The sequence below is a fragment of the Lycorma delicatula genome, chromosome 3 (assembly GCF_047948215.1).
Source record: "Lycorma delicatula isolate Av1 chromosome 3, ASM4794821v1, whole genome shotgun sequence".
NCBI lineage: Eukaryota > Metazoa > Arthropoda > Insecta > Hemiptera > Fulgoridae > Lycorma > Lycorma delicatula.
The window spans coordinates 159,634,391-159,646,753 of NC_134457.1; the positions used below are offsets into that span (position 1 = coordinate 159,634,391).

Here is a 12,363-nt window from a genome sequence, read left to right on the forward strand (position 1 = left end):
TACAAGTGTTTATTCATGTTAAAAAAATTGTTATTGTTCATTGCTGTACAATAGTTTATATATAAACAAATATCAATAAGTTGATATATATATATTTATATATATATTATATATTAATGAATATGGTTTTATAATTAAGGTTTTATGTGTAATTAAATTGATTAAATCACCCTCTGAAAAATTATAAAATTGGAAAAATAACTAAGTGGAAGTGTTATATTGTTTAGCGTAATTTCCCTTACATCTAATCTGTGTGAACAGATTAGGGAAATTACCTGGTCTGAAGATGGTATTACAGAATGTGAAAACACTATGATGTGAAATAAATATAAACTTAGTTCATCATTACACATTCACACGGTGAAGAACAATAAAATGTTTAATTTTTGGTTTCTGAAAATTCTAACAGAAATTTTGTCCTTATACTACTTATTTTGCTATAAGTAAAATTTAAATAGTTATATTGCTTTAGTGAAAAAAAAACAAAAAAACTTCAAAACATTTTTCTCCAAATCCATCTAAAATAAACAAGTCAAAATAAAATTATAAGGAGAGAAAAAGTAAAACAGAAATCAAAAATAGGCAGGAAAGAAGTCTGCTAGTATCAATTATCAGTTTAAAAATTGATGTCTATGATATCAGTTAGATGAGTGTTACAGGGATGCCCCTGAAACTGATATTTTATCCTCGTGATTTTCTCAAGGAGCCTCCTTTAACATGTCCTACAGGACATGTTTAGTACTACTGAGGCTTTATTTTCAGCTCTTCATTTTCTCTTTCCAGTGCAGTGAACTTTGTTTTATTCATGAGAGTATGTCAAATTTATCTGGCAAGAAGTTATCAGTTCTTTCATTTATTTCCTTCCAATTCCTGCTGGAAGAGTTTTCATTCCTTCATTCATCATGTATTTCAATGAAATGATCACTCACAATTTCATCTGCGTTGTCATTATTATTGCTAACACACTGGTTACACATCTGGAGGAATTTCATCTGCACTTGTCACTATTATTGCTAACACACGGTTACATATCTGGAGGATAAGTCACTAGTACATTTATGTTTTTCTTCATTTTTCAGTTGGTTCATTAAGCTTTTTCAGTCTCCTCCATATCCATATTTCAAATGCCAAAACCTTTCTTTTTTCTTTTTCTTATCTCATATTACACATCTTTACTGAAGTAGCTCAAACATAATCTTCTAAAATACACTTCTTCAATTTCATCTTACCACATTGTTATATTGTGTTAAAAGGTTCTTTAGGCAATGCTATTCTTCTTTTTATTTTGTTTCCATTTTTGGAATCTTGTGTTAATACAGCAGTATCTAAACTGTTTAATTTATTCAATTCTTCCTTTTTTGTATTCTTTTACTATTGAGGGTAGAAATCTTCATTACTTTAGTTCTCCTAGCATTCATCTTCATTCCAAGTTCTGTCATAGTGTATTCTAATTTTTAACTCATCTTTTGATTATCTTATGTTTCCTCCTAAAAAGAAAACATGTCATCTGTGAACCTTATACAATTTATTCTTCTTCTTCCTACACAGATTCCTTCATCTTCTGGACCATTTTTTTATTATATCTTCAACATATGTGTTAAGCATGGTTGTGACAGGCAGCACACCCTTGCATTACTTATCCATCTAAATCAAACCACTCAGTCTGAGCATCCTTTATTTTTATAATTATTTTTTGATTCAGCTATCATTTCTTAATTAATCTTCTACCTTGTAATAAAACCTTTATTTTCTTAATATGTTCATTAAGTTATTCCATATGTAAATGTATTCCAATTTTTTACTGGTATAACAAATCATTTGGTTATATTTTGTTTTTATAGTATTATAAGTGTGGTTTTAAATATTGATATATTGTATTAATTACATTTGAATAATTAAAACATGATAAAATAATTTTAATTAATGTCTTTATTTTTATTAAATTTAGTTTTAAAATTGAACTGACAAATTATAATTACATTCAGAAAGAGTATTCAAGTACTAGGGAATTGATTAGTTTAAACAAAGATTTTAATTAATTACGTCATCCCACTTATTACATCAATTTCATTATTTGAATGTGCAGTTAAATGATTTACTTTCAAATTCTTTTTTCCTTAAGCTATTTTGGAGTATTTAGTAACATATTCTCTCTGCATCCAGAGTTACTCATTAGTGATTAATATTATAAAAATAATATTTTGAAAATAAGCCTTTTTGTGCCTAATAATTTAAAAATGTTATGCGTCTCATCTTGCTTTTGAATACAAAGTATTTATGTAGTAAATATAAAATTACCAGTCTTAATACATTAAAAACATGTATATAACGAAATTAAAAATTTTACACAAATCAATAGTTTAATTAGTTCTATAGTTATCAATAATTGAACTATAAGATAAAGATGATTAAGAATAAAAAACACTACAGGTATTTTGTATAAGTAAAATTGTTCTTGCAAGTAAATATATTTCATTCTAGTATTGAGCTTTTTCAGGACTCAATTCTTGAATAATAAAAGAAGATTGAAGATTTGACTGTATACACAAATCTTAGTGATCAATACCAGATCAAAATGTTTCGCAAGGATAATTTTATTCCTATTAAGAGCAATTAGTTATAATAATCTGTAGGATTAAATAATTTTTTTAATCATTTAAAACTAAAAATTTATGCTTTGAAAGTATTATGAAACCTAAGTTGCAAATTAAACCAATCATTTTTATACACCAACAATCTGCTCTTAACTTGATGGTGAGCTGATTAATCATTTCGGAATTTCTTTGATTTTATTCCTCAGTTTAAATAGCTTACTCTAACTCTAATTTAGATCAATAAATTTTTCTGAACATATCTTAAAAGAAAAATATGCAATCTTACCGCATTTAACAATGAATCCGTAATATATTTTCTAATCTTCTTCACATTCTAGTTTTTAATTTGTAACATGTTTAATTTAATGAAATCGAATAAAGAAACACATCAAAATATTATAACGATTAAATTATTAATCAGTTTCACGTTAAATTAAATGTGACGTTTATAGCGCATACCCAATTAACGGTTTACAACAACAATACAGCACTGACAAGTATTATTTACTTTTTCATTTGAATCCCTCGCTTTCAATAGAACATGTGCTGAAGTACTACACGGATGCCGAATAACGTGTCCGGGTTATGTTCACAAGGTACAGTAATAATTTATATTGATATTATATTTTCCTTACGTTATCTCTAAATTTTAACCTTCTATAAATTAAATAATGACTTCATTATAGCTATTCTATTTTTTCAGACTTTTACTATACCGAAAATATTTCTTTCGAAAAAGGAATATTTTTTTTTATAAAATTATGTTGCAAGCCTTTCTTCGTAAGATCGATTTTCTCGACTGCCAAACTCGTAGGTGTTTTAGCGAGTCATATTTAAACTTTGTTTTGTAAAATTTGTGATTTTTTTTTTTAGTAAACTGTTACAATTATGAACTGACTCCATTATTTTGTTTAGTGTGGTCAGAATAATCCATTAAGGTAAGGTTGATTTATTTGGTTTTTTTTAACCTTCATTAAGGCATTCGCCGCTTGATTAGTTTAAGGTTAATGGTTACTTTCTACTTTCGTTGAAATAAAATGAAATTAGTTTTTTTCTGGAAATTACTGAATATTGCTTACAGAAGATTTTTATTGATTTAAAAACAGAAACCGTAGATTTGTTTTTATAAGCGTAGATCAATAATTCTGTTACCTTTCACGCCGTTCCGTTAATTTCCGATGAAGGTGGGTGTTTCTAGTTTGTCAGTATATCTGACAGTTTTGTTGTGAAAGATAACTCGTCTGACAGGCCTATGATAAAATTATATTTAATTCACAGATTGTTTTGAGTGTGTATTAAGATTATACACTATTGGCTAAAGTAATTCTATAACTAGTTATCTGTCATTGTAAAGTGATTTATGAATGTAATATTGTGGCTGAGAGGATTTTGAAGTATATTAGCAGAACGTTTCAGGGAATTTTTTATACATATATATTTTTTTTATATTTAAAAAGTTCTGTTTCAAAGTTTATACTTTTATATTTATTGATTATTCATACAAAAGAGATTATTGCAATGTAGTTTATTTAGCATTGTAATATAAAATTTGTAAGACAAAAATGATTTGAAATGTGTGTGTTTGATAAGTTTGGAGAAAACTGGAGCTAATTATTGGAAAAGTAGAGAAGTTTCTCATTAAGGTATTGCATTTCCAAGCCTTATAACTGAAGTAATGTGGACAAAATCCGTTCTTTAGGAAATTGAGCTGCTCTTAGTTTTAGTTAATTATCTATGCAATTCAACTTGCTTAAAAATTACCTAAATTGGTACACAATGTACCAAATTACTCATTGAGGTTTAGAAACACAGGTGCACATTAATTCTGCATGGGATGTGTGAAGTATTGCTGGCACTTTTAATAGTGGAGGGGATAGTGATCTGTAACAGGATGTCGAAAGTAGCAAAAAGTATCTCACCTGCATGCCAAATGAGCTGTCTAAACTTTGTCTAGTAATACTTGTATATTCATTTGGTTTTTGTAAATACAGAATCAATAATTTTTGGTTACAAGTTTGTGAGAATATTAGTCTTTTCACAAGTTAATTCATCAGTACTTTATTTGCAGTATTTGCTACTACACCTTGTATTAAGATATTATTTGTGTTTTGGTTGAAATACATCCATATTCACTTAAAGTAAAAATAGGTATAAATTGTTGGGAGGCTAATATTTGTTATATACTACAAACACATCATATATTAAAAAAAAAATTATTAACAGGACTTTTTTTGTAATTAGTATAGATTTCTGTTTCAAATAGGCTTTTTGGAAGCAATAATGATTAGGTTTATGGAATTTTACACAACTTTAATCGCTGACTGATTATCCTTAAATCAGGATCATGTATCTTAAAAACACCAAAATCAAATAAAATATTTCTTAACCAACAAGCTTCACTACTTGTACTTAGCACCATGTATTAGGCCTTATTACTTGAACCCATTGCTGCATTCATCAGACTACTGTTTGATATTTCAATCAGTTGGTTTTCAATCGAACATATTAAACTTTCGAAGTACCTTTTTCAAGTATCGCCTTTGATGAATAACTAAAACTTTATATGAGAGATACCAAGAAATCAAAATGAGAGATACCAAGATCTCTCATTTTGAAATTTTCTATTTAACATAGATTGTAGTTTAATTATTTCTCCTTCATTAATATTAAAAATTAACAAATCATCAACATATAATAATAAAAATATTGTTTCATTATTTAACCGCTTCATGTACAATGATAATTTTTAGATTTAATAAAACCATCATTTTTTATTACAGAATGAAATTTAATACCCAACGTTTTCAGTGTTATCTTAAATCCATGAATAGAAATATTTAATTTTCAAATTTTACTACTACTAATTTCCACTCCATCTGGTAATATAATGTATTTAATTCCATTTGTATTTCTTCATGTAAAAATGCATCTTATACATATATTTAATGTGGTATGAACATTCAGTTAATCATATGAAAGAGAGTATGATTGTATGACAAACTCATTTTAGTCATCAACCATGTGCACAATACTATACGCAAAAAACACTATATTACATATACACATATATCATAATTTTAATGCCAAATTTCTTATTTCCATCTTCTTTTCCACCAAATAATAAGTATACCTGTTATGTTATAATGTCAAAAACTGGTCACTCCAATTCATTCATAGGTAATTGAGATCTCTTCTTCTAATACACCTTTAGTTTATGATAACTGATTAAGAATTCTATCTGAGTATTTATATAACTCAACCACTATTGCTTATACTATTTAACTGTGTCATTCAGACAATGTTTAGTTAATGTCTTCATTAGTTTCCTACCACTGTTGAGTCCAGTACTTAATGTATTCCCCTATTACTAACATCACTTTGTATTTACAGAGGCACATTCACACACCACAACCATGTCTGTCCTCTCCCCATACTGATGTCATTCTTGTTTCTGCAGAGTGATTTTTTAATTCTGTTACCCAATTTTAAATGTAATTTAAGAAAAGGAAATTTAGGTGGAATAAAAAAATGTATTTGTTACTTACAAAAGAGATTTAATAAAAAGCTATTACTTACATAATTGTTAAAGAATATGCTCAAAATGACCACCCCTTGCGGTTATATATGCATGGACTCTTTTCAGCTTATTAACAGAAACCTTTTTAGGAGTTGGATTGGAAATATTCATGATTAAGTCTGTAATATTGACTTAAAGTTCACCAATAGTGTGAGGATTGTTTTTGAAGGCCTTGGACTTAATATAGCCCCCACAAAAAGTAGTCAGGAGATGTGAGGTCTGGGGACCTTGGAGGCCATAAGCCCTTGCTTATTATTTGATCATCAAAGAACTCTTGCAGAAAATCAATGGTTTCTCGAGACGTGTGGCATGTAGCGCTGTCTTGCGGAAACCAGTAATACCGTTCTTGAGGTTCCAGGAGGGACACAAATTGGTGCACAATATTCCTATATACTTCACCATTTACTGTTTGTTCGAAGAATATGGGTCCGACTATACAATGACGAGATATCGCACACACACAAATTTTTTCAGGATGCAAAGATTTGCCTTATAAAGCGTTGGGATTTTCAACCGCCCAAATTCGACAGTTTTTACTGTTCACATAACCATCGAGATGCATCCAAGCTTCATGACTAAAGAACACTGTGTTTAAAAATTCGATTCCGTTATCATTTACGACAGACCTAAATCAACGGCAATATTGCAATCGCTTGTTTAAATCTGGAGGCTGAAGCTCTTGGACTAATCGTACGCGATACGGATACAATTTCAATTTTTTAGCGGTTTTCTGAACACTCGAATACGACAAACCAACTTGCGTGGATAGTTTTCGTAAACTTTTCCGTGGAGAATTGAGCAATCTTGTTTTCATATTCTCTAAAACGTCATCTGTCAAGCGAGTTGGTCGACCACTACATTTTCTGTCGCAAACACTACCTGTCTCTCGAAATCGGTATGCTAGCCTAGAAATTGACATTTTTTCTGGTGGAGGAACACCAACAAATTTAATTTGAAATGATTCTTTTACACTCGCGTACGATTTCATAGCAAAATATTGTTCAAGAATGAAAACTCGCTGTTCTATGATAAAGACATTCTGTTCGTAACACGACCGGAAACGGCACAAAACTTTACACACCTCAAGGAGAATTAACTCACACTGCCGTATCTATACCGGTTGAGTACCAACATCGTGTTCCAAAATAAAATTTCCCTTTCTTAGAAAAAAATTACCAGACATTAACAGTTGGGTAACAGGACTAAAAAATCACTCTGTATTAGTTCACCAATCTCTATGGCAGGTTTTTCATTCATTATAAAATGCACATTCCCATACGCAGTCTTCAAGCTTATTTGAAGAATTAATTATACCCACCTTATTTTTTTAAATTTTTATCTAAAATACAAAACAAGGAATATCAAAGTATTATGCTTGGAGCCAAAAGTCTTCAAAAGCCTTGACTGTTTTTGAAATAAATCTTTCATCTTAATTTTTTTTTCATTTTCTACTCATAAGGGTTTGATTCGGTGAGTTTGTTGGCTTTTTCTACTGCTGGCGTAATATTCTCCGAACATCACTTTTTTATTGAGAAAACATTATTTGCCTATGTGACTGTTAAATTTGGTCCTCCAGTTTTTATTCATTTTTTTTTTAAAGGACAGGCACTACCTCTTAAATAGATAACTCAGTGTATTCTTGTGCTATGCTTTATTTTTAAGAACCTTTAATAAAATTTTGAACTGGTGTGCCAATATCAAGAATAGATTAATATAATTATTGGTCTGAACCCCTTAAACCATGTGTACTGGTAAATTGGTTGATATTCTCCAAAGGCCAGTTTCCAACAGCTCCAGTGGTCTCAGTTATTCAACTGAAAAATCATGTCTTGCTCATTTGCACAATGACAGAGTTACGAAGCAATTCTTTCTCTTATAAAAAGTTCTCAGGATTTACTTCCAAACAAGCAAACAAGAATTAACAGCTTTTTAAAGTCATGTCAGTTTATGGTTCTTGCTATGTGTATCCTTTTTACATGATTCGATTACAAACTTCTCTTTTCAAAATTTGTCTTAAAATCTCAACATTTCTTACTTTATTGACGCATCTGATTTCCAACATTGCCCTGCAGTAACCTACACAATTCCAAAATCTATTGTTCATTTCCTTGCTGTTCCCCTACAATCTATGTTTTACTACTGCGTAACACTCCACATACAAAAGGATGTATTGTTTTTGCATTTCACTTCATGACAAATAATTTTTAAACAGTTTCTTTCTAATTCCTAGATCTGTGTTTAATTCTAACACATTTAATTTTGGTGTGAAAGCTGTTATTTCTTGTATCAGTATGTTTTTGATGTTCTTAATCCTTTTAACCTAAACCTTAATCCTTCCACTGCCGAAGATTTCCACTGCCGATCTGTAGTTTAGTCAGTTGTCCTTGTAGTTAGTTAGTTAGTTAGTTAGTTACTTACTTACTGAAAGTAGAAAATAAATTAATTAAAATTATAATTTTTATATAATAAATAAATATAATTATAAATATAAGCAAAGCGAGCATAGGTTAAGTTCAGTTTATACTTTTAGATCCATTTATTATATATATGTATAGTTAAAAATATAGTCGTGATTGTAAGGGTTTAAGAAAAAATCCTAACTAAAAAACTATTGGTCCTGGAAGGATGAAACAAAAAGCAATTTATTTATGTTTTCTCAGGGTAAAAGACTGGTCCAGTGGACCAATCTCTATTTCTCTATTTTCAATGAGAAAATTACCAATAAAGTTGAACATGAAAAACAGTGAAATTTCACTTTCGGTAATTTTTTTCAAGAGGCAGGGATGGCACACACAGTTTGAATTATTTTTTTATACGTAGGTATATGTTTGTAGTTTTACCATAAATAATATTAATGGTGGTTAAAATAATAATATTAATACTTACCCCTAAATTTTTATGAATTTTTGAAACAAATTTTTTTTAAAAGTAGGTGTGTATATCGCAACAAAAATAGCTGCGACAGGTAAACTGCTTAAATAAAAAAAATAGTTTTAAGGTCCTGAGAGACATGTAGGAAACAAGTGGGTAAGTTTCATTTTTTTTTTAATTGGTGTAGCAACCAGCTTATGTTTTTTTGGGGACACTTCAAATGGATTGACCCATGTATTTAAAAAGAAAAAAATATGTATTATTTATTTATTTACTCCTTTCAGTGGCGCCATCTAATAATTAATTATAATTACAACTGACTTAACTACAGATCGGCTGCAGGCATCTTCTTGAAAAGTACCCAATTTTTAAATGATTTGTTGACTTCAACCTTCAGAAACTGAAGTGAGCAGCTGTAACTTCAGTCTCTACATTTAATTGACTGTGAAATTGGCTGATCATGTCCTAAGAATAATTGTCCCAGTTATAATTCCCATTTTGCAATCACATCCCAACTTAACATTACCCAAAGGTAGCCACAAAAAGTACCCCAGCAACAACATACTGTCTCCATGACAAAGTCCACTTGCTTGCTTACATAAACATTGTGACCAACTTTGAATTATTTCTACTAATCATCCTTGTATTATTTGAGCATGGACATTTATAACACCACAGAAATTTTTATTTTTTCAATTGTAATGCCCAGAATTGTAGTATCTCAAAATGTGATAATGTATTATAATTGGTAGTATTACATTAATTACAGTAACTTTTAATTAATTTTATCCAACTGTATAAATTGTAATCTGTTATTCACTGCCATCTTTTTTATAGTATAATTGTGAGTCATACCAAAATAAATAACTAGAAAATTCCTAATTGCTTGAATTGTTCATTCTAGTTCAAAAGTATGTGTTCTATTTATTACTCATTTTTGTTCAGTGTTTTGATTTGCCAATTTCATAACATCTTGTTACAGGTAGCTGCATGGTTCCTGCAAATGAAATTTTGAAGATGTTTATTCATTTTTTTAGGTTTTCATTTATGTAAATCTGTAATCCATTCTGCAAATAGAAAGGATTTAATAACAAAAATGTTATTTATATATATAGAATATATGTTTATATGAATTGTAGAATAGTTTGTTGTAATGTTCCTAATTATCTAATATACTCCAGTATTTTTAATTCTGCTATCTTTCTACTCTGTATGATTAACTTCTTGCTTGTAAGTTGCTAAGAATACAATTTATTCTGATGTTTTAATAGTTTTCTAGAAAACTAAATTAAAGCTCACGTTATTACACTTTTTGTTCATCATTGTCATGTTAGCCCATTATCTTAATTTGTGTCTGTTTTTTTGTTGTTATATATCATATGGGGGTTTGCTTTTATTAGAAAAAACTGTTTCAATAAAACTACAGTTAACATGATTCAAATCATGGTTACATCTTTACTTTTAAATATTTAATCCTATATGTCAAAAATTTTGTTAAAACAAAAAAAATCATTTTTGACGTTTACTTTCTCAGGATGCATTTCAAAAAAAAAAATAATAGCACAGAAATTTAAATGTGCTTTCATTCTTTTTTTTTTTTTAGTTTAAATGCAAAGTAAATAAGATTTTTAATATCTTTCATACATTTTTTAAATTTCCATTTGGGATTCTTTTCTCAATTCTGTGAGTACAGTTTTTTATTTGCTAGAGATGTGTAAAGTGTATTCAGGGTGCAAGAATTAAAGAAAATTAGTTCAAAATAGTTTTTGGCTTTAACAATTTTTGAAATTTTACTGAGGGTTCCTTCCTTTCTGGGCAGTAGATTTGAATTGGTTTTTAGGTGGGGATGGTAATTCAGCGAAAGTTTAGGCTACACAAGATATATGGAAAGATGCCAGCTAGAAGTAGCTTTTTTAATGTTGATGTTTTAATGTGTTTTGATTCTATAAAACTTTTGAGAAAAATAATCACTTGTCTAGATTTAAATGGTGCTAAACTAGTTTGCTATTAAAGAAAGGATGGCGTATAAAAATGTACTTTAAACAACTGAAATTAGTTCCAGTCATTGTGGGAGATCCTGTATTTATAATTAAAGGTTTGAGAGGAAGTAATGAGAATAAAGGAAAGAATACTGTGACAATTAGCAGTTGGAAGTTTATCAAAAGTTTGAAGTGTTAAATATTCTGAGATACATTGTTAACCCTCTACTGTTTAAACTGTGTGATATATGTCCCATACACTGAACTTTATTTTTAAAATATTCTTAAAAATAATTTTTCTTTTTTTTCCTTTAATCAACATAACTATCCTTAAAATACATAGATTTTAACTCTGCTTTTTTTAATATGCTTTAGTAAACTTTTCTGTTTTTTTTTCAAGGACTTGCTTAATAATTTTTTTGTAAAAAATCCTTCTATCACTCACTTCATTTGATTTAGCTGTTACTTCATTCTCTGTAACTAAAAACCTGGAATTCATCATCATCATTTTCACTTCCCGTTAATCCAAGTTTCCTTGGTTGGGAATTCTACAAAATTTCTCCATCTGCCTCTATCCATGAACCATCTCTCTTCCATTACTCTCACCATATCCCCTCTCTTGGACAATTACTCCATCGCCGTATTTATCATTTGATTGTTGGTCTACCCCTTGGTCTTTTACCTATTTCCTCTGCATTCATCATCCTGTTTGGCAATCTTTCCTCATCCATCCTTTCAGTATGCTCAAACCACCTGAGCTTTAATGTTCTAATGATTTGACAACGCTTCCCAATTTCATTTCCTCTCTAATCGTACTGCTTCGTACCCTATTCCTTCATATCTTCCCTATCAAGCTTCTCTTGAATTTCATTTTTGCTGCCTCTACTCGACCCTCCATATTTTTGCCACTTGACCAGGTTTCTGCCATGTAGGTAAGAATTAGCACAAAGTATGCTTTATACATAATTATCTTAAGTTGCAAAGGTACCTCGTTGTTCCAGACAGACTTCTTACACTCCATAAGATCCTTTTGCTTTCTGTACTCTTTTACTTATTTCTTTAATCATTCTTCCATCCTCAGAAAAAGCTGTTCCCAGGTAAGTAAATTCTTTTACTCTTTCTGTATTTCTACTGTTCATAATTATGTTCATTTAATTACCTGTTTTTCTCTTCTTAACACTAAACTGCAAATCACATTTCTGAATTTTTTCATTCTACACATTTATTATTCACTCTACAACCCTTTCAGACTCCCCCATTTAACCAGGTCATCAGCAAATAAAAAGTTGCTCATTCTGTTATTTCCTTTTTAATTTTCTTTAAGATTCCATCCATAATTATT

General features: G+C 29.4%; 2 protein-coding genes across 4 annotated transcripts in view; one reads left to right on the top strand and one right to left on the bottom strand.

Moving 5' to 3' along the window:
- The window catches only part of Orct (Organic cation transporter), a 143,496-nt gene extending 140,471 nt beyond the window's left edge, over positions 1–3,025 (bottom strand). Inside the window, exon 1 of the mRNA XM_075360880.1 lies at positions 2,881–3,025. Coding sequence (XP_075216995.1) covers positions 2,881–2,885 — 5 coding nt within the window. The 5' untranslated portion in view covers positions 2,886–3,025. The remainder of the gene's footprint in view (positions 1–2,880) is intronic.
- A 368-nt stretch (positions 3,026–3,393) lies between these two features.
- The window catches only part of Dap160 (dynamin associated protein 160), a 238,769-nt gene continuing 229,799 nt past the window's right edge, over positions 3,394–12,363 (top strand). For all 3 annotated transcript variants that reach the window (XM_075360884.1, XM_075360885.1, XM_075360886.1), the window contains exon 1: positions 3,394–3,532. The gene's annotated coding sequence lies outside the window, so the exon portion shown is untranslated. The remainder of the gene's footprint in view (positions 3,533–12,363) is intronic.